Source organism: Phyllostomus discolor, chromosome 2 (genome assembly GCF_004126475.2).
Source record: "Phyllostomus discolor isolate MPI-MPIP mPhyDis1 chromosome 2, mPhyDis1.pri.v3, whole genome shotgun sequence".
Classification (NCBI taxonomy): Eukaryota; Metazoa; Chordata; class Mammalia; order Chiroptera; family Phyllostomidae; genus Phyllostomus; species Phyllostomus discolor.
The window spans coordinates 164,465,050-164,488,333 of NC_040904.2; the positions used below are offsets into that span (position 1 = coordinate 164,465,050).

Below are 23,284 nucleotides of genomic sequence, written 5' to 3' on the forward strand. Positions count from 1 at the left end.
TGTGAATTCAAGGAATATTAATTGGCAATGATGGCAAAGAGGACTCTGGGCTTCACAGTGTTAGAGGAGGCTAAGGCATGCAGTGGTACTAATGGTGAAGCAGAAAGGGTGATTAAGGTGGCCCCAGACTTAGGTAATGAGGAGCTTGCTATAAGGGCAGTTGGTGTCCCCAATGGCAATTTGATTGAACAGATATGTCAGTCTCACCTGCCCCATCTGTGAAGGGCACCATGTATCCATTCACTCACTCGCTCATCCATGTATTTATTCGACCGCTGATTCTTGAGCATCCATCATGTGCTGAGCACTGTCTAAATGCTGGGTGCTGGCAGGGGACAAAACAGACAACATCCCTGCCTTCACGTCACTGTCACTCTAGAGGCGGGGCAGTGGGGGGCACCAACAGTGAACAAGACAAGCGAGTGCACATGCGTTAGATGGTGATGCATGCTGTGAGGAGATGGCTCGGGGTAGGAGAAGTGTAGGAAGTGTGGTGGGAATGGGGTTTGAAGAAGGTAGCCAGGAAAGGATGGTCTCACCAAGGTGTGTGGCACCACGAGGACACTAAGCGAGAGGCCACCCCTGTGCTCGAGGACACTACAGTCCATGGGGAGAGGAATGTGTAACCAACCAAACAGAAAAACCTGGTCACGTGCAGCGCCTGGAATGGCAGAGCCATCGGCGTTTGATCTGGATCTTGAAGGCCAAGCACGATTTCAATCAGCAGAGCATGAGGGGAGGGTGCATCTGGCTGTGGGGCAGCTGCAGCCAGGATGCCAAGCATGAAAATGAGGTTCCCAGTGTGAAGGACCATGAGGAGATGGGGCTGGAAGGGGAGCATGGGACCAGAGCACAGCAAATCTGCAGAGCTGTGCTGAGTACTTTGGCCTTGTTTTCTGAAGCCAGTGAGTACCATTGCTCAGAGAGTGCCCCAAGCGATATTCTGCCCATTTTCTGGAGATCCATGGTGACCAAAGATATTGAGCCCCTGGCCTGAAGTGAGTTCCCAGTAGTTCTGTGGCCCATCCACACCAGGGTTCACCCTGACTGGTCCCTTCTCCTCCAGCCACTCTCCTGGGCTGCCCATCAGTCAAGCGGGCTCAGAACAAACAATCTCAGTTTCCCATCCTTCTAAGTCAAAACCAGAAAGACAACTCTATTATTCAAGGATTGTATTTAGCTGTGAGGACCAGAGAGTTTTTTCAAAACATTAGTTAAAACAACTTAGGTTTTCACTTTTTCTCAAATAACTTGAAGTACAGAAATAGACTTCAAGTTATTTCACCCAAGGAGTCTATGTCGCCATCAAGGACACGGGCCCCGTCTAGCTTTCTATTCTGCCACCATTAACATCACTTTATTAATCCTCATGGTTGCCTCCTGTCTCAAGACAGCTGCCACACCACCAACCTCACATACTCATTCCAGGCAGACAGAAGCACAGAGGGGAAAAAAATGCCAACCGAGTCATCCTCCACTTCAAAGAAATTTTCTGGAAACCCTACCCAGCAAGGGCCATAGATCTCACTGATAAGAAGGCTGAGCAATATTTTCCTATCTGGGCTCAAAAGAAGAACTCTTTTAAGAAGAGGAGAGCAGATATTGATTAAGCAACTGTAGGCTTTCACACAATAACCAAATACCCAAAGGGCCAAAGAGAGATTTGTACTTATCTCTGTCTTGCAGTGTCCATGCAAAATGCTCCTCTCCACCGTGTGCAGAACATCTAGTTGGCTAATTTTCAAAAATCTGTCATCTAGAACACACTAGTCAGAAATTGGCTTTGGAGTTGCAAAGTTTAAAGAAAGTTCAGCTGAGGTAGAAATAACATTGCATTTTGTTTTCAACTGCTTTGGGCAAGAATATACTACTGTACTCACCATGGGGGCAGACACAGTCCATCCTCGGTCTGTTGCCACCCCATGCTGAGCACAGAAAACCCTTCTGAGATCCAGAGGGACATCTGAAAGGGAGGATCCCTCAGGAGAACTTTGAGCTCTGGGGCAGAGAGAAAAAGAAAAGACAGAACAGCTAAACAGAGAGGAAGGAAGCACAGAAGTTGAAGGAAAATTTAAGAAACCTGAGTGTTCAGGGCTGGGAGGTAACCAGGGACTAAGGAGCAGCCCAGGAAAGAACTCCGAAATTGACCGGAAATGGACAGGGAATGGGGAGAAGAGGTAGTATGAGTATCCAGGGGGCACCTGAGTCAGGAAGTTATCGGAGGAGAGACTCGGGACAGTGTGAAAGGGGGCCAGGAGGTGCCACAGCAGGGCACCGGGGTTCTGACCTCTCGGTCCCGGCAGTACGAGGAGCTGCAGCGGACCTCCGGGAACCACTGCGACAACCTCCGCAACCACAGAAACGAGATCCTGGAAATGAACAAGCTGATCCAGCGGCTGCAGCAAGAAAATGAGAACGTCAAAGCCCAGGTGAGGCCAGAGAGACCTTGTTCTGAGGGCTCATCCTAGGCTGACCCGACATCTAGCCTGGCCACGTGGGGCGGCTGCACCCTCCCTGAGAGTGCTGTGGGAGAGGGAACAAACTCAAGCTGCCTCACACGAGAGGCACAGCCCTTTCTACAAAAGAGCTGACCAACCGCAGGAGGAGCAGCCTTGGAAACAGCGAGGTCCCCAACAGAGGCCAGGCGACCTATTGTCACAGATGAAATAGCAAGAGGGCATCAGTAGAGGGGAGCATAGAAAAGATGGTCCCCACAGTCTCTTCCAACCCCAAGACTGTAATTTAATTATCCTGAAACTCAAGGTCACTCTGCAGAGTTCACAAAATCAGACCCACCCTGTTCTCCTAGGCTGGTGAAGACCAGCCAGACACTTAAAATCCACTAGCTGTCAAGAAATTGCTCAGTGTGTCTCAGAGAAATTCTTGGATCTCCTCGAGGTGCTACAGACGGGGGAACTGGTACCACTCCCCCAGAGGAACAATCCCAGGATGAAACCCACAGCAGACTTAAATCTGCCATGTAACCAAGACTGTGGGAAAACTCATAACACTTCTGTCACCAGATGTGTGGGTTTTTTCCCACACCAAGCAATTCTGCGATCCCAGCTGGGTATCCTACAATTTAATTCCATTCTGACTGTATCTACATGGAAACAGTATCAGATCCCACAGGTGAAGGGCTGTCCCACCAGTCCCACAAGACTGCCCCACTTCAGATGCCAATCACAAGTCCAGGTTGTCACCTGAGCTTCTGACCAGTCTGCCGTGCCTTGGAACCCCCTTCTCGGGCTTGATTAGTTTGCTAGAGCAGCTCACGGAACTCAGGAAAACAGTTTACTTGCTGAGTTTGTCATAAAAGGATACAACACAGGATACAAGTGAACATGCATGAGGAAGGCATGCACAGGGCAAGGTGTGTGAGAAAGGGCACGGGCTTCCACGCTGTCTCTGGGTGCACCGCTGTCCCGACACCTCCACATGTCCACCAGCCTGGAAGCCCCTGAGCCCCACCTCGGAGTTTGAACGGAAGCTTCCTCACGCAGGCATGGCCTATCCTTCCTGGCCCCTCTCTTCAGTCTGGAGGGTGGAGGGTGGGACGGAAAATTCCCAGCCTCGGATCGTGTCCTGGTCTTTCTGGGACCCACCCTCACCCGGGAGCCATCCAGGAGCCCACCCAGAGTCACTCGTTAGAACAGGAGATACTGCTGTCATTTGGGAAATTCCAAGGAACTTAGGAGATCTCTGTAAGGAACCTGGGACAAAGACCAAGTAGTAGAAACAAAGATGATCCCAGTGTTCTTATCACGTGTGAAATTACGAGAGTTTTAGGAGCTCGGTGCCAGTGACAGATAACAGAACATGTACCCATTCTATTATCTCACGATGACCACATCCTCTCTGTTCCTCTGAGAGTCAGCCTAGGGCTCCAAAGGCCCCCAGCAATGCCTTCTGTGCCCTCTCCCCCAGCGCTGCAAACTGGAAGCTGCAGTGGCCCAGGCGGAGCAGCAGGGCGAAGTGGCCCTCAACGACGCCCGCTGCAAGCTGGCTGGGCTGGAGGAGGCCCTGCAGAAGGCCAAGCAGGACATGGCCTGCCTGCTCAAGGAGTACCAGGAGGTGATGAACTCCAAGCTGGGCCTGGACATCGAGATCGCCACCTACAGGCGCCTGCTGGAGGGCGAGGAGAGCCGGTGAGTCAAGGATGGGCCCCAGGTGTGGACACTGTGCTGCCCTCGGGTTGCTGCTGCTATGGCCCATCCCACGCTCACGGAACACCCAGAGCGGCATGCAGTCTGCAGGCCCTCCTTGTGAACCTGGCCTGTGGTGTGGTCAGGAGTAGTGAGGCGCCGCGTCGGCCTTGTCTTCTTCGATGTAGTTACTCTGTGTGTTTTTCCTGTCACCCCAGGCTGTGTGAAGGCATTGGGCCCGTGAATATCTGTGAGTACATGCGCACTCCCCAGGGGCTCTGGGGGTCTTGGAGGCTGAGCAAGCCAACGTAGACGACAGCACCCCTGCCCAGGCCTCGGCATGCCTCCTCACCCCAAAGGAGGATTCTGGCTGCCGGGAGCTCCCAGTCAGAGGGAGAAGCTCCCCTGTGAGGCTGCATAAGGCTTTGGGAGTCGGGATGAGGAGCAGGTCTGCAGCATGGTTTCAGGGCTCCAGGCCCAGAAGCTGTGAGGAACCTACTGACCAGGGGATGCTTTTTTGGAGAAAGGATTTGAAGCAGGTTCAGACAAGTAGACACAGAGAGGGTGAAGCAGAAGTCAAGGCTCTGGCGATGGAGGAGAGGCATGTGGGGAACTCGTAGGTTCTTTGTGGCTGGGATGGGAACTGGTAACTGAGATGGGAGGCTCCTTAGAGGTGAGTGGCAGCAGGTGGGGGGCATGGCCTGACTGAGCAGTTCAAGGCAACGTCCTCGGAGCCAGGCAGTTCAGGGCCCTGAGCATCCTTTCCTATTCCCGCAGCCGTGAGCAGCTCAAAAGGTGCCATCTTGTATGAGCCGTGTGTGGTCAGCACGCCCTTGCTGAGAACTGAATACTGCCCAGGGGGCACCACTGTCCTCAAGAACAGTGGGGGCTGCAGCGTGGTGGGCACAGGTGAACTCTACATCCCCTGCGAGCCCCAGGGGCTCCTGGGCTGCTCAAGCGGGCAGAGCTCCAGCATGAAGCTAGGGTCTGGGGATGGCTCCTCCTCCCACAAGTGTTAGCACCGCTTCAGAGGCTGCAAGTCCAGGATGCAGGGCACCAGCCCCCAGCCTGGATGTTGCCCATGCTTACCAGGGCAGAAGGCCAGGAGATTCCAAAACCCCGCCTTCCTGTATTGACCTCAGGTTTCCCTTGGATGTTCATTGGGAGCCATTCCTCAAGTCCACTGTATCTTCTAGAGTCACTTTTCACTTAGCTGTGTGCAGACCCTGAGCTAGGCCCTGGGGTGGGGGTAGGATGGGAAGAAAAGGAAGGCATCGTCCATGCAGCCCAGACTGCTGCTGACAGTCAGGCCCTAGAGTGGCCAAGAGAACGGCAACGGTGCCCAACCACTTCTCTTCCAAATGAGGAAGCCACTGGCACATCACGGTTCTGCTCTGTGGATTAAATCACAAAAGTGTCCCCACAAAGCCAGCCTCCCCCAGCCCTTGGAGGTTCCCCACTTCCCTTACCCCTGATTCTCATGTACCAAGAAAAACAGACTTCTTTTAACATACACCTAAAACATGCACTTTTGCAAATGTCAAAAGGAGACACTCCAAAATTTCATTCTGAATTCACCGAAAGGCAAGGGCCAGGATTTGGAGATCACTCAGGACCTGTCCACGGTCCTCTCAGGGAACACAGAATCAACAGGTGGCCTTTGGGCAGTAGATTTACCTGCTCAGATGTGTTGAACTCACGCCATGAAAATTCACCTTTTCCTGAGCTCACATTGGCTGCTGATGGTGGAGACATGCCTAGAACAAAGGCAAGGGGACAAGGAATATTCACTTGACAGAGAGACAATCAGAGCTGGCATTATTTGCTTAGAGGAACCAAGCCTCACCCGACCTCACCCCTTCTGTACATAGCCACCTGGTTCCTACTCTCTCTCCCTTTACTTCCTCTTGCTTTGGGTCTGATACAAGTGTGTTTCCTTGGCTACAGCAATGGAGAGCCTCCAAACCCTCTTGGAGGCTCTAGCTCTGGGGCTGTGAGGGAGGAGGAGGAGAAGGTACTAGGCTGACCCCATCCCCCCAGAGCTCTCCCCCAACCCCCGCCCAGCACCACATCTGCAGAAGCCTCACCCACCCAAGGATCCACTCTGCCAAGAGCCTCTGGTCTTGACTGTTCCCAATAAATGAACTGTTCACAGGTTACAGGGGTCAGGATTATTCGATCTGCTCTGTGGGGTGTGAAATGAGGGAGCTCCTCTGAGGAGAACAAATAAGCAGCCTTTGGGGGCTGGAAGCTGGGGGACTTGGGGTGGAAATGAAGGTTATTATAGAAATGGGAAAACTACCTGTGAACAATTCACAAGCAGCCCTTGGAATCAATGTAGACCCATACAAACTGCACTTAAAAACCGCACATCAAGCCCTGGCTGGCGTAGCTCAGTGGATTGAGCACTGGCTGTGAACCAAAGCATCGCAGGTTCGATTCCCAATCAGGGCACATGCCTGGGTTGCAGGCCATGGCCCCCAGCAACCGCACAATGATGTTTCTCTCTCTCTCTCTTTCTCCCTGCCTTCCCTCTCTAAAAATAAATAAAGATAATCTTTAAAAAAAGAAACTTCATTTAAAAAAGACGCACATCACACCCCAATAGTGTACAAGGCACTTGCCACATTAAAAACCACATGCCTATTGCACATAGGCCTCCTTGCAACATGGTCCCCGGCACCTGGGTCCCCTATCTTGTCTATGTTTCTCAGGCTCCAAGGCCTGGGTTCTGCCTCCCCATCCTGGACCGGTCTTGGTGCAGGACAGTGCTGGCCCAGGGGAAGCAGTGAGGATGGGTGGCAGCCCAGCCAGGAAGAAGATCCCTCAAGTCTCCTCTCCCTGCTTAGGGAGCCCCAAGGTCTGAGACTTTGGTAATTTGGAAATGAGACTTGGTAGCAACAGTTTCACCCTCTGTGGGGCCGATAGCCTCCTTGTGGTTGGCGGGTTGGTTCCCTGAAACAACCCCCCACCACAAATTCCCCCTGTGGCTCCCCTTCCTGGGCCCTAGGCACAGCTCCCTTTCCCCCACAGCCCCACATAGAGTGTCTGTTCTGGGCCTGGCCCTGCACGAGCAGCTGGTGGTACCGAGGTGACCGTGATACCCTCTGGACAGTGGAGGGACACTGCCTCACAGGGGGGTCATTCATGAGAGCCAGGCTGGAGGGCAGTGAAGAGAAAAAGCAGCTCCCAATGATGCCCAGCGGGGGTCAGAGAGACTCACAGAGAGGACTGTAAGGACAGAGTCCAAACGGAGGTCTAGGTGTCATACTCGTGGGCGGAAAATTCCAAAGAGCCCATCCCCTTACTTCTTTCACTCAGTATATGTTTACCAAGCACCTGCTATGGGTCTGGCCACCCAGGGGCTGGTGACACAATGGTGAACAAGACGGGCCCAGTCAGGGCCAACTCTCCCAGCAGGCACAGCAGACACAGCACCTAGAGCCCATTGCGGGGGCTGCATGCTGGTGCAGCCACTTTGGAAAACAGTCTGGTGATTCCTCACGTGTTAAACACCGAGTTGTCACATGACCCAGCAAGTCCACTCCTAGGTATATATGCAGGAGAAATGAAAACCCACGTCCGCACAAAAACTTGCACGTGGATGTTCATGGCCGCACTGTTCACGATGGCCAAAAGGTGGAAAGCACCCAAATGTCCATCAACAGACAAATGGATAATGAAAATGTGGTACATTCTTACAATGGAATATTATTCAGTCATAGAAAGGAATGAAGTGCTGATACGTGCTACAACATGGTTAAACATTGAAAACATTATGGAAGGTACAAAAAAGCCAGACACAAAGACCCTACAATATATTGAGATAGTTCAGAATACACAAATCCATAGAGACAGCCAGCTGATTGGTGGTTGCTCAGGGCCAGAGGCAGGTGAAGATGGGGAGATGGGCAGGGTAGGGGAGGCATGGGGGTGCTAACTAAAGGGGGTTTTTTTAGTGGTGGTGAAAATGTTCTAAAGTTGACAGTGATGATAACTGCTCACATCTAGGAATATACTGAAGTCACTGAATCATACATTTTAAATGCGTGAACGTTATGGTGTGAAAACTACATCTCAATACCAAATAGCAGGGAATACAGACCTGGAACAGGAAACCACAGACCTGAGACCTGTTGTGAAGGGGACGTATCTGACGGTTCCACTTTAGCCACAGGCCCTAGAGCCATCCAAGCTCCTTGCTGATTAATACATCAAAGCTCTGAAAACTTACAGGGATGCCCTGGTCTAGGAGATTCTAACAGACCGCCCACCTCTACCCCACAGATGACTACCTGAGGCCCAGGAAGCTCCCCACCAGAATAAAGGAGGAGAGGGAGGACAGATTCCTCCACCAACACTGAGTGGTGGGCTTGGGCCCGTGGACCATCCCTTTGGAACTTCCCATTTCAGAGTGCCCAGGCCCCAGGCCCCTGAGGAGGGGAGGCAAGACTAAACTCAGTAACGGAGATGCCCCAGATCAGGCCTGGCTGTGATCTCAGAGGCCTGGGCACACCCCCTCCAGAATTTCCACCAAGGGAACACCCTTAGTGATGTGTGGCAGTGACACCCCGCACCCCACCCCCTTCTCTTCCCAGAAGGTGAATCAAGGCAGGTGGGGGGAAAGTGCCTCCTAGTGGTGGCCCAGTGATTCACACTCTGCTCACCTGGGCAAATACCTTCTGAGTTTCTTTCTCCCTGGCACCAGCCTCACAGGATGCTGGGATACAGAGAGGATCAGGCTCCACCCCCTGCTCTGGGCAAGGAAGGGAGACCCCGCTGGGTGAAGCCACAGCCTCACTGTATTCCATTTGCCTGGGAACTCCAAATCCAGGCCCTTCCAGAGACCCCCTGTGAGGACTGCTGGGGAGCCCCCAAGAGCCTGAGGAGGGTGGGAGAATCCAGAATGCAGCTTCTTGTGTCTGTCTCACCAGAAATATCTCCCATTTCCTTGTCTCTCTTTTTACCTTCTCACCGGGGCCACTCTTCTCCTGACAAGGCCCTACCTTGTCCCCATTGCCCCCGCCCTCAGGTGCTCTCTGCCTCTGCCCCCAGAGACACTTGTCTGTCTCCAGGATCCCTTCCAGGATCCCTAGCCCCCTCAGGTGCACCCACTACTGCCACCCTCCACCAAAGCTTGGATTGTGGGGAATGGTTTCAGAAATGACACTGTGAGCAGTGGAGGGGAAACTGAGTCTGACTGAAGGAAGAGGGCTGGGCACCAGCCACCCCAGCACCTACGTACAACGCCGGGCACATGTCAGCACACAAAAAAGGTTTGTTGAAGCAAACTGGATGGATAAGGCTGTGTGGGCACATGAGGAATCCGGATTAAACCTCAAACAAATCATCCTACCTGGAGGGTGGGGATGGGCCCACACAAGAGGGGTGTGTTACCTCTCCAGGGAGGTGTTTAGATTCTATCTAAGGGTCATCAATCTGAGAGGGCATAGGCAGAGGTGGACTCAGCCTCTCTCACTGTCCCCTTCCTTCTGCAGAGGGGCTCCTGAGCTTCCTTTCTCACTGGGCATGTCTCAGCCTGAGCACCTCCCTGTGAGGGCCTCTCTCCAGCACAAACTTGTCTCTGGGCAAAACGGAAACACTCTGAAGAAGGTGGCTATTAGTAAAGCCTTCTTAGCATCTGGGATTTCCCTGTTACCCTCTTTCCCTACCACATGCCCCAGCACACGCGTGCACACACACACACACAGCCACCAAGAGCCCAGTGTTCCCAGACCCTGCTTAGCCCCTCCATCCAGCCCTCCCCTCCTCCCTGCTGCACAGATAGCGTGGGAATGAGCCAGCAATCACCCTGCAGCAGCACCGTGAGGCTCTCCCAGTAGATCTCAGGATGGAATTCAGGCTGACTGACAGCAGGAAGAAGAAACTGTTGGGGCAGCAAAACCTTCAGCCTGGAGTTTCGAGGGCAACTCCTCCCCTTCTCCCCACCTGTCACCCCCTAAAAATGACTGAGGGTGGTGTTATGCATCATCTGACGAAATAATGCCTCAGAACTATAAACTGCTGATGGTGTCAGCTCATCCCAGAACAGGGGTTATGCTTGCCTGGTCCCAATTACCCCCACCCCGCCCAGCCTGGTCAGGGTTGAAGGAAGCTGAGCCCAGACATGGGACGGTCCCAGGAATGGCTGATGGGGCAATGCACACCTGCTAGAGCGGGAAGGGGGTGGGGTGCTGGACCGGACCAGGGATGACTACTTACAAGAGAAGTGAAGGGAAGATTGTGTAAGACAGAGGAGAATGGGCAGAAGAAAAAGACAGAGGGAGGAAGGAAAGGCAGCAGGGAAAAATGGATGACAATAACCATACCGGGTATACCCAATCACCTTCACACTTCATCCTCACAGTGCTGGGAAGTAAAGATCATTCCATTTTACCAATGGGGAAACTTAGAGAAGTTAAACAATTTTCCCCAGGTCACTTGTATATCAGAGAGGCAGGGTATTCGCAGACTAGCGGTGCACAGTGACAATAAAAACTGATCAACGTTTAGTTGGTTATATTATTGTTTTTCAAGTTCTCTACAGAAGAGCACGCTTTATTGCCTGCTACCCAGAGCAGAACCCTGCCACCACCCTGCCCTCAGTACACGCTGTCTGAGGCCACACTGCTGGCAGGTGGCAGCACGGGGACTGAATCTAGGCCCATCTAAAACTCCAAGGGCTAGGTCAAGTCTTCTGTCCTGGGCCTGGCACCCTAGCTGGTGTTCTCTATGCCATCCCTCTAGCTCCCCTCTTCCTTTCACCCCTAGGGGTCCTCTGGTCCCCTTACCCCTCTCCTGGATCCCCTTGCTTGGCCTCAGAAGGGGGAATGCCCTTTCCTACAAGCACCAAACTCAAGCCCCCAGAAGCCGGAGCTGGAGGGCAAACTGGCTTGGTTCCCCTGTGAGCGTCTGAGCTTCTGCACCACCAGATACCTAAACTCCTCTTCCTGGTTCATCCTGTTCCTGTCTCCCATTCCCTGCCCCACTTTTAATCTCTGTGGTGTATCCATTCATTCAACAAAGCTATGTAACATGACTACCACATGCCCCACACTACTGTACGCTGGAAACACAGAGGAGAGCAAAACACACAACAGTGTCTGCCTCCTGGAGCTTCATTCCAGCAAGAGATGGCAGCCTACAAGCCAGCAAATCCCTTCAGGACTGGGCCTCAGTAGTGAGGCCTGCTAAGGAGAGAGGGGGCCATGGAGGGGAGATAGCCGGTACGTGGGGGAGGAGTTTTAAATAGGGGTGGCCTTTCATCAAAGACCTGGAAGAGTTGAGGGATGTAGCCATGTAGCTATTTGAGGAAAAAGAGCTCCCCTCAGAAAAAAGAGCGAGTGGGAGAGTGTGTGCAGCAGAGGTTTTCCTGCCTGTTTGACGGACAGCTGGGAGGCCAGGGTGGCTGAGGGTGATGAGGTCGGTGAAAGGGGAGGGAGGACTGTGTGTGGCATTTACTCTGAGTAGGATGCAAAGCTGTTAAAGGGGTTTGAGCATAGAAATGTCATGATCTAACAGGTTTCTAATGGGCAACTGACCATGGTGTTAAGAAAAGACTGAATGAAGCAAAGGAGGACACAAGGAGACAAGCTGGAGGATACATCAGTGGTCCCTGTGGGAAGTGCTGAGCTTGGGCCCACCTGGTGGCAGTGGGGGTGGTGAAGAGCAGCAGCCGATACATTAAGAAGGTATGATTTGCCAATGCACTGAAGTTGGGATATGGAGAAAACAGAGGAATAAAGGATAGTTCTCAGAGTTTTGGCCTGAGCTACTGCAGGGGTAGTGAGCCTGGCAAGTGGAAGGACGTATTTAGTATGAACGTGTGGGAGAACAGTTTTGGATATGTTAAGGTTTTCATGCTTATTTGATATCCAAATAAAGACATTGATCAAAGTATACATGTGGAGCCCTGGCCAAGTGACTCAGTTGGTTGGAGCATTGTCCCATACACCAAAAGGTTTTGGGTTTGATCCCCAGTCAGGGTGCACGTGGGAGGCAACCAATCAACGTTTCTCACATCAATGTTTCTCTCTCTCTCTCTCTGTCTCTCTCTCCCCCCGCTCTCCTTTCCTCTCTCTCTAAAATCAATAAGCATATCCTTGGGTGAGAATTTTTTTAAAAATGTATACATGTAGGGTGCAGAAGGGAAGTCCAGGATAAAGATAGATAGGCCGTTGGCAATCATCAGTGGATAGATAGTATTTAAAGTTATGAAGCTGTATGATCTCGGCGAGGGAATGCATATAAAGATGAGAGAAGGTATAAGGGCTGAGTCCAAGAGTGCTGCAGTGTCTGGAGGTTGGAGATATGAAGAGGAACTGCTAAGAAAACTAAAGAGAAGCAGCCAGTAATATGACAAGAAAATCTGGAGAGTGTAATGTCTGGAAACCAAAAGAAGAAGGTATCTCAAGAAAAAGGGAATGACCAACTATGTCAAATACTGCTGATAGGTCAAGTTGAATGAGAACTGAGAACAGGGCACTGATTTTAGCAACAGGAAGATCACTAGTAATCTTCACAAGAAGTACTCTCTTCTTATATTTTTTGCTTGTTCTTTCATTAGACATATACCTGATAACTGGGTTTATGAAAAATAGTAGTAAGCTAGGAATAGAGGGACACTTCCTCAACTTGATAAAGAATATCTACCAGAAAACCTACAGCTAACATCATGCTTAATGATAAGAAACTTGAAGTTTTTCTACTAAAATTAAAAATAAGACAAAGATGTCCCCTTCCACCACTGCTTTTCAACATCATACTGAAGTTGTAGCTAAAGCAATAAGGCAAGAAGAGGGAAAAAGGGTTATAGCAATTGGGAAGGAAGAAAGGAGCTCCGATCAAAAGCACATATTCCCTTCCAAGCACCATCCCAAGATCCCCAAAAACATTCCAGTGTGCAATTAAGCACAAGCTCCCTGACGCAGAAGGCAGGTAAGACAAAACCATGTCACCCACTAGAACAGAAAAGGCAGACACCTGCCTCTGGGTCCTGAAATACCTGCAACATTGATAAAAATGATAACAACATCCAGTGGCTTAGAACTTTTTATTTTCTATCTTGATGCTTATTGCTTTGTATCTTTCTATCCTAACCAAAGATTCATCAATAATTTAAGGAATCTGCTCAGACAGAGCTAGAGATGAGCCCTCATGTGTACTGGGGAGAGGGGCTCAAAATCATGTGGCCAACTTTTCACACAGGTAAGTGGCCAAATTATTGGTGTGCTTTGGCCTCAAATTATGTGACAAAAGTATTGACTGGTTGAAGTCCTCAAGATTAATCTTCCCCCACCATCATGAAGGCAGAGACCATCTTTTTTATTTCTGTACTTTCAGCACCAAGCACAGTACCTAGGACAGTGTAGGCACCTGATCACTGTTGAATGAATGAGTGAATGAATGAATGAATGAATGAATCTCCTTTGAGTGTCTCAAAGTAGGCATGTGTCTATACTACTGAAAATGAGCTTTACTGAAGATTAAACTCCTATGTAAACTGCCAAATCAGATCATAGAAGATAGATAAAATACTGCAGAAGGTTTCTGGACTATCCAGGGGTGTCCAACCTGCAGCCCATTGGCCACATGTGGCCCAGGATGGCCATGAATGTGGCCCAACACAAAACTGTAAACTTACTTAAAACATTATGAGATTTTTTGGTGTGTGATTACACATTGCAATGTATGTAATGTGTGGCCCAAGACAACTCTTCTTCTTCCAGTGTGGCCCAGAGACACCAAAAGGTTGGACACCCCTGAATCCATCTACAGAGATGCAATAAACTGTATTTTCACCATATTATTTCTTACTAGGAGCTCTACAGATCCTGTCTCTCTTCTGCATAGCCCATCTCTTTGGGGGCTTATGTCTATATAGATGCATCCCTTGTGAGCCTCTTGCTAGAGCTATGACCATCCTAACTTTCTGGTGGTTAGCCACACTTGCAGTGAAAAAGTCTATTGGATTTATGACCCAAACAAATTAATGTCCCCATAATGGCAATTGTGGTGGACTTGTGGAAAAAAATAGGGCTATAATGTTTATGTGTTTATGCGTTTTTAATGTTTATAGGTTTGATGTTATAACTCTGATCCTAAGAAGAATAGGTGTGTCTGAGATTAGCTCATTTAAGGAGGTTATAGGCATGAAGAGTTTCTGCTAACTACCCAAGCTCATAAATGCATCCAAATGGCCTTTTCCATTTTTATGGGGCCAATCCTCACATCCCCACACACATAAAAGGGGTGAGAGGGATCCTCTAGCCTCAGAGGGACTCCTAGCTCCAGGTCTCCCCATACTTCTGCAATCGCTGCTCTGCTCTCACCCAGGAAGCCATCATGTCTTGCCGCTCCTACCGAGCCAGCTCTAGTCGCCATGCAGGCAATTTCAGCTCCTGCTCAGCAGTGGCTCCCCAGAACCTGAACCGCTTCCAGACCAGCTCTGTCTCCTGCAGGAGTGGGTCCAGCTTCCGAGGCTTTGGTGGCTTTGGTAGTCGGAGTGTTACCACCTATGGATCATGCTCACCCCGGATAGCGACTGGTGGCCCTCGTCCCATGAGCTGCGGAGTTGGCTTTGGTGCTGGTAGTGGACGGGCCTTTGGCTTTGGTAATGGGTGTGGTGCTGGCCTAGGGCTTGGGGCTGGCAGTGGTGCTGGTCTGGGGTTTGGAGCCAGCAGCTGCCTTGGCTATGGCTTCGGTGGCCCTGGCTTTGGCTACAGAGTTGGAGGACTTGGAGTCCCAGCAGCCCCATCTATCACAGCAGTGACTGTTAACCAGAGCCTACTGACCCCTCTCAACCTGGAGATTGACCCCAATGCGCAGAGGGTGAAGAGGGATGAGAAGGAGCAAATCAAGACCCTCAACAACAAATTTGCCTCCTTCATTGACAAGGTACAGCTCAATATCTGGGTCTGGGATCACAAGAGCTAACATGCATCGGGGTGTTCTTTCCCTTAAGAAGAAATGGCCCTGGTCTAGGGCATCAAACTTGACCCCTAGATCCTTCTGGTGTCAACCAAAGGCATTGCAGTATGATTTCCAGGTCGCTCTGCTGCAGAGCAAGGACAAGCTTGAGGAATACTGCGTGGTGGGATAGACTAACACAGAGGTTGTATCTTCAGAAGGAAAAAGGAACATCCAGTCAAGTCTGAGGGCATCTGGACAAACTAAGACCTACTACTTAGTCACTTAGAACTATCTCCTAAACAGGTTGGAAACACTAGGACTTCAGCCAGGTGCCAGCTGTTGTAAGTTTAAAAGGTTTTATCCTTTGAGTCCCCCATGCCATCTTTGAAGTTTTCATAGTTCCTGAGGCTGGGTGGCCACATCTGCCCAGACTTAGGAGATTGGAGAATGGAGTACAAAACAAAGATCTCATGCCTCCATGTGGGGTATCCAGATTCAACCTAGGTACCTAGATTGAGGGAAATAGTGGGTAACCACCACAGGTAGTCACTGATCTTCAGGCTGATGAGAGGGACGGTGATATGGAACTGACATCCCACAAACTATGTCTCCATGGAGCGAGAATGCTCTGATCGTGCCTGAGCTTCACTTGGGTGAGCTTCAGTTTCCTCATCTAAAATGAGGAGATGGAGCAAATGATCTCTGTGTTCTCCTCTGGCCCTGTAAGTCTCAGCAGACGCAATATCTGGGATGGTCAGTATGACCCACTTCCTAATGCCATATCCCACCCTGGATGTACTTGAATTTGCTCCTCATTTCCTGTCAGGGATGGCTGACATCAGTTTTTATAAACAGACAAACGCCAGCCCAGGCAGAACCACTCTTTCAAACTTCCTGGTACACTGGCTTACACATTTCTCAGGGGGTAGAAAGAGAAATAGTCCTGAGGTGCTTTGTTTCCAAAGCCTCTATTTGTAGCTGGGCCTGGCTGAGCACAAGGAGGGCATCAGAGACCTGCTCTTCCAGGTTCTACCAAATTAGAGGAGGAATGAAAGTCAGTGAAGGAGCGAACAATGTCACCACAGTCCTGAGAGTCTGGCCACCTGAAGAGCCAGTGGGCATGCAGGTGACTCTGTCAAGCACTTCAGTTGCCCTTTCTGTGCCCCTGCGGATTTAGGTGCGATTCCTGGAACAGCAGAATAAACTTCTAGAGACCAAGTGGAACTTCCTCCAAGAGCAGAAATGTGCCAGGAGCAACCTGGAGCCTCTCTTTGAGAACTACATCTCCAACCTGAAGAGGCAGCTAGATGTAGCCAACAGTGACCGGGCCCGTCTAGAGGCTGAGAGGAACAACATGCAGGATGTCCTTGAGGGTTTCAAGAAAAAGTGAGTGGCATCTGGACTGCACTGACTAAGGATGGACAGGTCCTGGTCCCTGAAGTCGCAGCCAAGCTGAGATGAGAGCAGCTGGGAGAACCAGGGTTGAATGTGGGTTTCAACACCCAGCCTGGACACAGAGGTGGGGGGCAGTGATATGTAAGGGAGTAGGAGGAGGCCCTTTGTGGGTCCTGAGGAAAAAGGAGACTTGGATCTGGCATGGTTTTCTCCTAATTCTGACTGTGGGGATGGGTGAATTAGCCCCAGAGAAAGGAGCCCTCTGGTTTTGAGAATAGTGCCCAGGTTCAACAACAAGTTGGGTCCTATTTACTCTATGATTATTGGCAATGACCTTACATTTTTTCTAGCAAAGGAGCATGGTAATGGACTGGATTTTCAGACCCCACATTCTATTTGAGAAAGTAAAAGGGATTTGGAGAAACCGAGGGCCACCGGTTCATGTAAGGTCTTAAAGAAAGGACAGAGTGACAGAGAACATGTAGGTGTCAACAGGAAGCTATGCTCTTGGGTGGGGCAGAGAGGTCTTAAGATGCTCACTGGGGAGTTGGAAGTCACTAGCTCTGAGTTCAGAATGAGAACCCACTCTCTTAATTCTTATCATCCAGATACGAAGAGGAGGTGGGATTCCGGGCCAACGCTGAGAATGAGTTTGTGGCTCTGAAGAAGGTAAGGGAGAGCAATAAGCCCAAGCAAACTTCTCCTTCAGACAGGCAAATGTTCTTGAGATGCCCCATGAAAATGGTCAGGTGGCCCTGTGGTGTGTCGGGCCACTCAGAGTGGAGCCCCTAAGGTCACACAGGTTCCCTTCAAAGTTCTAATTTATCTCAGATTACTTAAAATCAGTTAGACTATTTAGATATCCTTTTAAGAGTCTTAGATTATGCAGATTCTCCTTGCCTTTAAATGAGCACTGGGAAAGTTCCAGCAGCCCCAGGGGAGTTTTCATGTTGCAGGAGGAGAAGAGCGACAGTCACTGCACTGTATTTCCACCCAGTGACTTTACCACCCATCCTGTGGCCTGGCCTGGCCTGGCCCTGTGGGGACTGACCTGATCTTCCCACCCCTCCAGACTCTGCCAAGGTGGGGAGGCTGAACAGTGCACAAGTAATGAGCATCTTATCCTTCTCTCTCTTATGCAGGATGTAGATACAGCTTTCTTAAAGAAATCTGATCTAGAGACCAACGTGAACACCCTCGCTCAGGAAATTGACTTCCTGAAAACCTTATACATGGCGGTAAGGGCCCATCCTCTCTGAGCCATATAAGATCAGTGATTAACCTAGACTCCTTGGGGGCTTCGCCTGGACTGGCATATTTTCTAACACATGCTGCCGTACATCTCTCCTCCCACTCCAATCTATACCTTCTATATGTGGTGTATCTACCAGTGGAGAAGGAAAGGTAAGCAGGCTTCTCAGCAGCCTGACTTAAGTCTATGAATAAACTCCTTGGATCTATGACCTAAACTCTTGTTGGCCAATCCAAATATTGGGGTCTAGGAATGTCACTTCCCAGCTCTTGATCAAAAGACTCTGGAAAACTGATTTGCTAGAAGATGTAAGAAAAACTGTGTTTGACCTAATTAGCCAAATGAACCAGCTCTCTTTTGCTTCGTAAGTAATCTGTTTGGTCTGGTACAGATCCAGCCAGAGCTGAACGTCTGGCTCTGAGGAGAAATGCTGAAGGAAGCTCCCTTTGGAGCCTTTACCTTGCAGGCCAGTTCCATGTTCCCTGGTTCTATTAAGGACTTGGGATATAAAAATTCCTAGACTAACACGCTCTAAAATGTTGTTGGTTCTCAATAGTCCATGAATGGTACATCCACTTTAAGCAAAGAAAAGTTTAAGTCCCAGCATGGCTCTCACTCCTCTTTACCTAAAACCTAGGCTTCCATAGTCTTGGTATTTACCAAAGCAAGTTAGGGCCCTAGAGGGATGTCTCCAAGTACATACAAGAGTTTACAGTCAGACGTAAATGGTTCTCGGGCATGTCTTTTTCTTTGCCCTCGTTTTGGATGCCCTGCTCCACTGCTTTGCTCTGAACTAATGAGCAATGCTCTCTGCTCCTGCCACCACACCCTGAGGACCACGAGGCAGCATCCTGGCCACTAATGGGACTGAGTCCCTCTATCTTACTGATCTTTCAACACAGGAAATTGAGTTGCTGCAGTCACACATCTCAGAAACATCGGTCATCGTGAAGATGGACAACAGCCGGAACCTGGACTTGGATGGAATCATCTGCGAAATCAAGGCCCAGTATGAAGAGATTGCCAGGCGCAGTCGGGCTGATGCTGAGGCCTGGTACCAGACCAAGGTGGGCAGAGGGGGGCTAAGGAAGGGAGGTAGGCAGCCCTGGGGTGAGCCCCATGTACGATGAAGTGAGCCCCATGGAGGTCTGAGACTCCCAACTCAGTTGAAGCTGGGGTCTTGACCCAACCTTTGAGCCCTCAGAACATCCCCTTCTCCCCCCTCCCCACAGTATGAGGAGATGCAGGTGACAGCTGGCCAACACTGTGACAACCTGCGCAACACACGGAATGAGATCAGTGAGCTGACCCGCCTGATCCAGAGGCTGAAGGCAGAGATCGAGCACGCCAAGGCTCAGGTGGGCAAAGGAAAGCCGAGAAAGCCCCAGAGGGAGGAAGGCAGGGCTCTGAGATTTGAGGATAGGCAAGGCTGATGACATGGGAGAGACCACTAGGACCCAGAAATGAAGTGATTAGTCCAGGAAGCCTTCCTGGAGAAGGAAAATGTGAAAGGAAAGGAGGGTCTACTATATAGAAGAAAATGTGGGGGGCTAACTTGGGGGGAGTGCAGGTAAAGGAGAAAGAATAGCTTTATTCTCTGAACCTCATGGCCTTGGAGCAGCAGCTAGCAGGAAGTGCAAAGTCAGTGGGAATGGGAACTGAAGAAAAGGAACACTTCATCCCTGGTGACATCAAACTGCAAGATCACAGTCCCCAGGAAGGCATGCCACACGGGCTCCCTCCCTGACTTGGCACCAGGCTGTGTCCTCATTAACAGGGAGCAGTGTTTCTAGCCCCACGTGGGGATCCCCTAGTCTCTGCCAAAACCCACACAGACTGCCCTCCCTGCAGCGAGCCAAGCTGGAGACCGCGGTAGCCGAGGCAGAGCAGCAGGGTGAGGCAGCCCTCAAGGATGCCAAATGCAAGCTAGCCGAGCTGGAGGCCGCCCTGCAGCAGGCCAAGCAGGACATGGCCAGGCAGCTGCGTGAGTACCAGGAACTGATGAATGTCAAGCTGGGCCTGGACATTGAGATCGCCACCTACAGGCGCCTGCTGGAGGGCGAGGAGATCCGGTGAGTGCTCTCAGTGTACCAGGAGGGAATGAGGTCAGACTTAGGCATCCAGACTAAGTAGGGGAAGGGGGCAGGGGAAGAACTGCTGAAATAATCAGTCTCTGGAAGTAAGAGAGCCTTTTCTGCAAACATTAGTCAGGTTGACCCTGGCGGGGGATTAGCAGATGACTAAATCTATGCCTCCTGAATGCAAGTTTGTACACAGGCTGTACCAGAAACAGAGGGAGTTTTGCTGGATTTGGTTAGCTTGCTAACTGGTCTTGGGATGGGGCTTAAGAGCACACTGTTTTCTCAAAGCTCTGGATATTTGTACAGTTGTGGGTGGAAACCACAGGTCCACTGGTCTACTCAGCCAAGAAAGCCCTTCTGAGAGCAAGCAAGTGTTCAGGGAACAACGCTACTTTTTAACTGACTTATTTCTTTCTCACTCCAGGATCTGCGAAGGTGTTGGACCAGTAAACATATGTAAGAAACTTAAGTCTTTTCCTCTTCACCTTTCTCTCCTGGGGCCCTTCAAATTTCCTTACACTCAGGCCCACACTGGGGTCAGGAGCCCATGGCTGGGCTAACCAGGATGGTCAGGGGAGCAGGGACCATCTGGCCCCTGGCCTGGGAGCATCCCCTTAGCAGAGGTCTGAGATGTCTCCAGGGCCTGCCTTCCCCAGAGGAAGCAATAGCCAAGGTTTGTGGGACCTCCTAGGTGAGCGAGGGTGCCATAAGAGCAGCAGCCCTTTCATTTTGAGTAACTTTGTCCTTTGGGGACAAAAGTCAGAGGGAGGAATGACAGGGCCTCTGCCAGGGAGTTCCCTACCTTCCTGATGGCAGGGGATGGGACAAGGCTGAACGGAAGTCCCCTGCCGCTTCTCCTGAAGTCTTGGCTGTGCCCAGAGCATGCAGGGCACCATGCCTGGCACTGCAGGGTGGGGCACAAAGGAGGTGAGCCCCTACCCCTGCCCTCTAGAATAATAATCTTCTTGAGATGAGTCCTGCCTGCTGTCAGCCTACTCCTCAAAGGAAGCCTGGGGGGAGGAACAGACATGGGCAACCTCCTTCCCCTCACTCAGGGATAATACATGATTTGCCAGAAGTCACACAGCCAGCGGCACAACCAGAACTCAGACCCCGATTTCTGACTCCAAAAGCACAAACACACACAGCTGCACGGTAGAACTGAGTGCTCAGCTGGGTCAGGCCATCAGAGCGGCAACTGCTGGATGACGGTGCCCGCAGAGGGCAGGGCTAGTGAGGAAGGCTTTCCGTGGGAGGTCCTGCTGGAGTGGAGGAGGCCAGGGAGGATTCCAATAAGAGGAGAGGCAAGAAGGGGGGGCGCCCCACAGATGAGGGCTGGTTGAAGCAAACTTTAGTCGGATCAGGATCCTGGGACACGGAGATGTGCCCAGTGGAAACCAAAGGGCTATAAGCAGGGCCGCCAGTGGGTCAGAAGAGAGCTGACAAGTGGCTCATGAGAGGGGCCATACTCATGAGAGGGGATGACCCAGGGGCAGGATATAACTGGAAGACAGGAGCCTCAGGCTTTATAAAGCCTACTGCTCCATCTCATAATGCAGCACACTGTCCTCCCAACAAAACCCCGCCCGACTTCGGCCATGTATAAATGAGAATCAACCTGTGGCTACATGCACACATCTGGAGAGCTGACTGACTCCTTCCACTTTACTCTGAATGTTTGACTCTTGTACAGTCACAGCCTCTGAGTCACCCAGACAAGAGAAGGGAGAGGAGGGTATTGACTATGCAGATAATAGGGACCACCTCCACCCACACCACTTCCCTGCTGCCACCAGCCCTGGCCCCCACCCTGCACTGGGGGGCCTGAAGGACTCAGCAGCCTCACTGACGTTTCTTCCCTCTGCAGCCGTGAGCAGCTCCCGCGGTGGCATGGTGTGTGGGCCTGAGCTCCTGGCCACCAGCTCCACCCTCTCCCGAGGTGGAGTCACCTTCTCCGGCAGCAGCATCTCTTCTGGCGGCATGTGCGGCTCCAGCCTGGGTGGCGCCCAGGTTGTCATGGGCAGCGGGAACCTGATGAGCACAGGCTCCCGGGTAGGCTCAGGCTCAATGCTCATGGGGGGAGCCTGCACCCCCAGCGTCTCCTGCCCACTGCCCACCGAGGGTGGCTTTAGTAGCTGCAGTGGGGGCCGCAGCATCCGCGGTTCCAGTGTCCGCTTTGTGTCCACCACCACCTCCCGCCAGACCAAGTACTGAGAATCCAGTGCCAGCCAGCCACTGCCGGGGAAGAACCATCTCAGAGTCTCCTGCTTCCGTCCGTCCCCAAGACATCTGGACTCTGGGCTGGAGGGTCTGCCTCTCCCGCCAAGAAGCGACAGCGCTGCCTGGCCTGATGCAGAGGGGGATATTTTTCACCACCCCGGTGGTTCATCTGCAGCCCCAACCAGATTGGTTTCTGCCTGACTCCCAATTTCCTTCCATTGGATCAATACTCACCATTCAGCTGAACCGCCTCAAGAAATGCAGATTCAATACAATTGCAGAAATCCGTGACTGGGAAGAGAAGGAGCAGCCCAAAACCAAAAAAGGCCTTTGGGCCCCATCGCTATCCCAGCTTTGGATTCATTCAGAGAATGCGAAGTTGACTGTCCACACTGCAGGTGTCCCTGGCCCACCATCCTCTGGCTTCTTCCCTCTGCCTTTCCCTGGCAGAAGAAGGCTTTTTCCCTTCTTCTCCTGACCCAGCAGGGTCCACAGTCCTCGGTGGCCCAAGGGATCCCTTAGTACCCTGAGATGGTTCTTCTCCAAGGGGCATATGCTCTGGCTGCTTCTTTTCCTGGGTTGTTGGTTTAACTCCACAGCATGTGAGCTCATGAGGTGGGTTGGGTGCTTGTGGAGAGATGGGCTCTGCTACAGCTACACACCTGTTGGTGCTATGAGGGAGGCCCAGCCCTGTCCACTGCAGGAGGGTTTATATCTGTGAGCTCCAGGGAGGCTTGGAGTAGGTGGGGTACCTGTTTGTACTGCTCTTTGTATTCCTTGGTTTTCAATAAACTTGCCACGCTAACATCACTAGGACCCTGGTCTCTCCTTTTTGATGCTGGGGTTGGGGATATGGCCTCCTAGACCCACCCTGGGGGCTTGCCAAGGGCAGAGGCTGGTATCCTGGGCACAGGGTAGGTGCTGAGAAAAGAGGGCTCAGGTCTTTCGCAGGAGGGGCTCACAGCTCAGCAAGGGAGAGAAGACAAACAGCAAAGGCTCTGAACACAAGGGCCAAGCAGCCCACTTCTCTCCAGGCATTGCCCTGCGACCCACTGGTGCCCTTCTGACAAAGGGGTGCCATCCCTCTTCCCTGGATCCCACCCCACACCCAGGTCCTCCGGGGTCGCTGCAGGGGTCTCCTGAATTTCCTGTCCCCACTCTTGTCCCATCCAGCTCACTCACCATGATGCTGCCGTAGAGGCCTTTCTCACAGAGAAAACTGACCGTACTTACAGCCCTCAGTGGCTCCCCACTGCCTTCCAAAGTAGCCCAAACCTCTT

The 23,284-nt window shown here is 51.4% G+C and overlaps 2 protein-coding genes across 3 annotated transcripts in view; both read left to right on the forward strand.

Annotated features, from left to right (window-relative positions):
- Positions 1-5,823, forward strand: part of LOC114512870 (keratin, type II cuticular Hb2) — a 40,546-nt gene extending 34,723 nt beyond the window's left edge. The window contains exons 6-9 of the mRNA XM_028532767.2: positions 2,304-2,429; positions 3,928-4,148; positions 4,364-4,395; positions 4,923-5,823. Of these exons, the coding sequence (XP_028388568.2) occupies positions 2,304-2,429; positions 3,928-4,148; positions 4,364-4,395; positions 4,923-5,164 (621 nt within the window). The 3' untranslated portion in view covers positions 5,165-5,823. The remainder of the gene's footprint in view (positions 1-2,303; positions 2,430-3,927; positions 4,149-4,363; positions 4,396-4,922) is intronic.
- An 8,666-nt stretch (positions 5,824-14,489) lies between these two features.
- Positions 14,490-22,769, forward strand: KRT84 (keratin 84). 2 transcript variants are annotated; one of them, XM_036018970.1, is made up of 10 exons: positions 14,490-14,736; positions 14,872-15,041; positions 16,234-16,442; positions 17,060-17,120; positions 17,594-17,689; positions 18,606-18,770; positions 18,936-19,061; positions 19,555-19,775; positions 20,209-20,240; positions 21,652-22,769. In XM_036018970.1, exons 1-10 carry the CDS (start codon positions 14,490-14,492, stop codon positions 21,996-21,998), a joined length of 1,674 nt encoding a protein of 557 aa, XP_035874863.1. In that variant the 3' UTR covers positions 21,999-22,769. The 2 variants fall into 2 exon arrangements, with proteins under 2 accessions (XP_035874863.1, XP_028387580.1); XM_028531779.2 differs by having other exon boundaries at positions 14,490-15,041.
- Positions 22,770-23,284: the final 515 nt, after the last annotated feature.

Excerpts from the sequence above, each read along its gene's own strand:
- KRT84 (XM_028531779.2), top strand. The coding sequence starts at position 14,490 with ATGTCTTGCCGCTCCTACCGAGCCAGCTCTAGTCGCCATGCAGGCAAT. Across the intron at positions 17,121-17,593 it reads AGTTTGTGGCTCTGAAGAAG|GATGTAGATACAGCTTTCTT; the intron begins GTAAGGGAGAGC and ends TCTCTTATGCAG. Across the intron at positions 19,776-20,208 it reads CTGGAGGGCGAGGAGATCCG|GATCTGCGAAGGTGTTGGAC; the intron begins GTGAGTGCTCTC and ends TTCTCACTCCAG.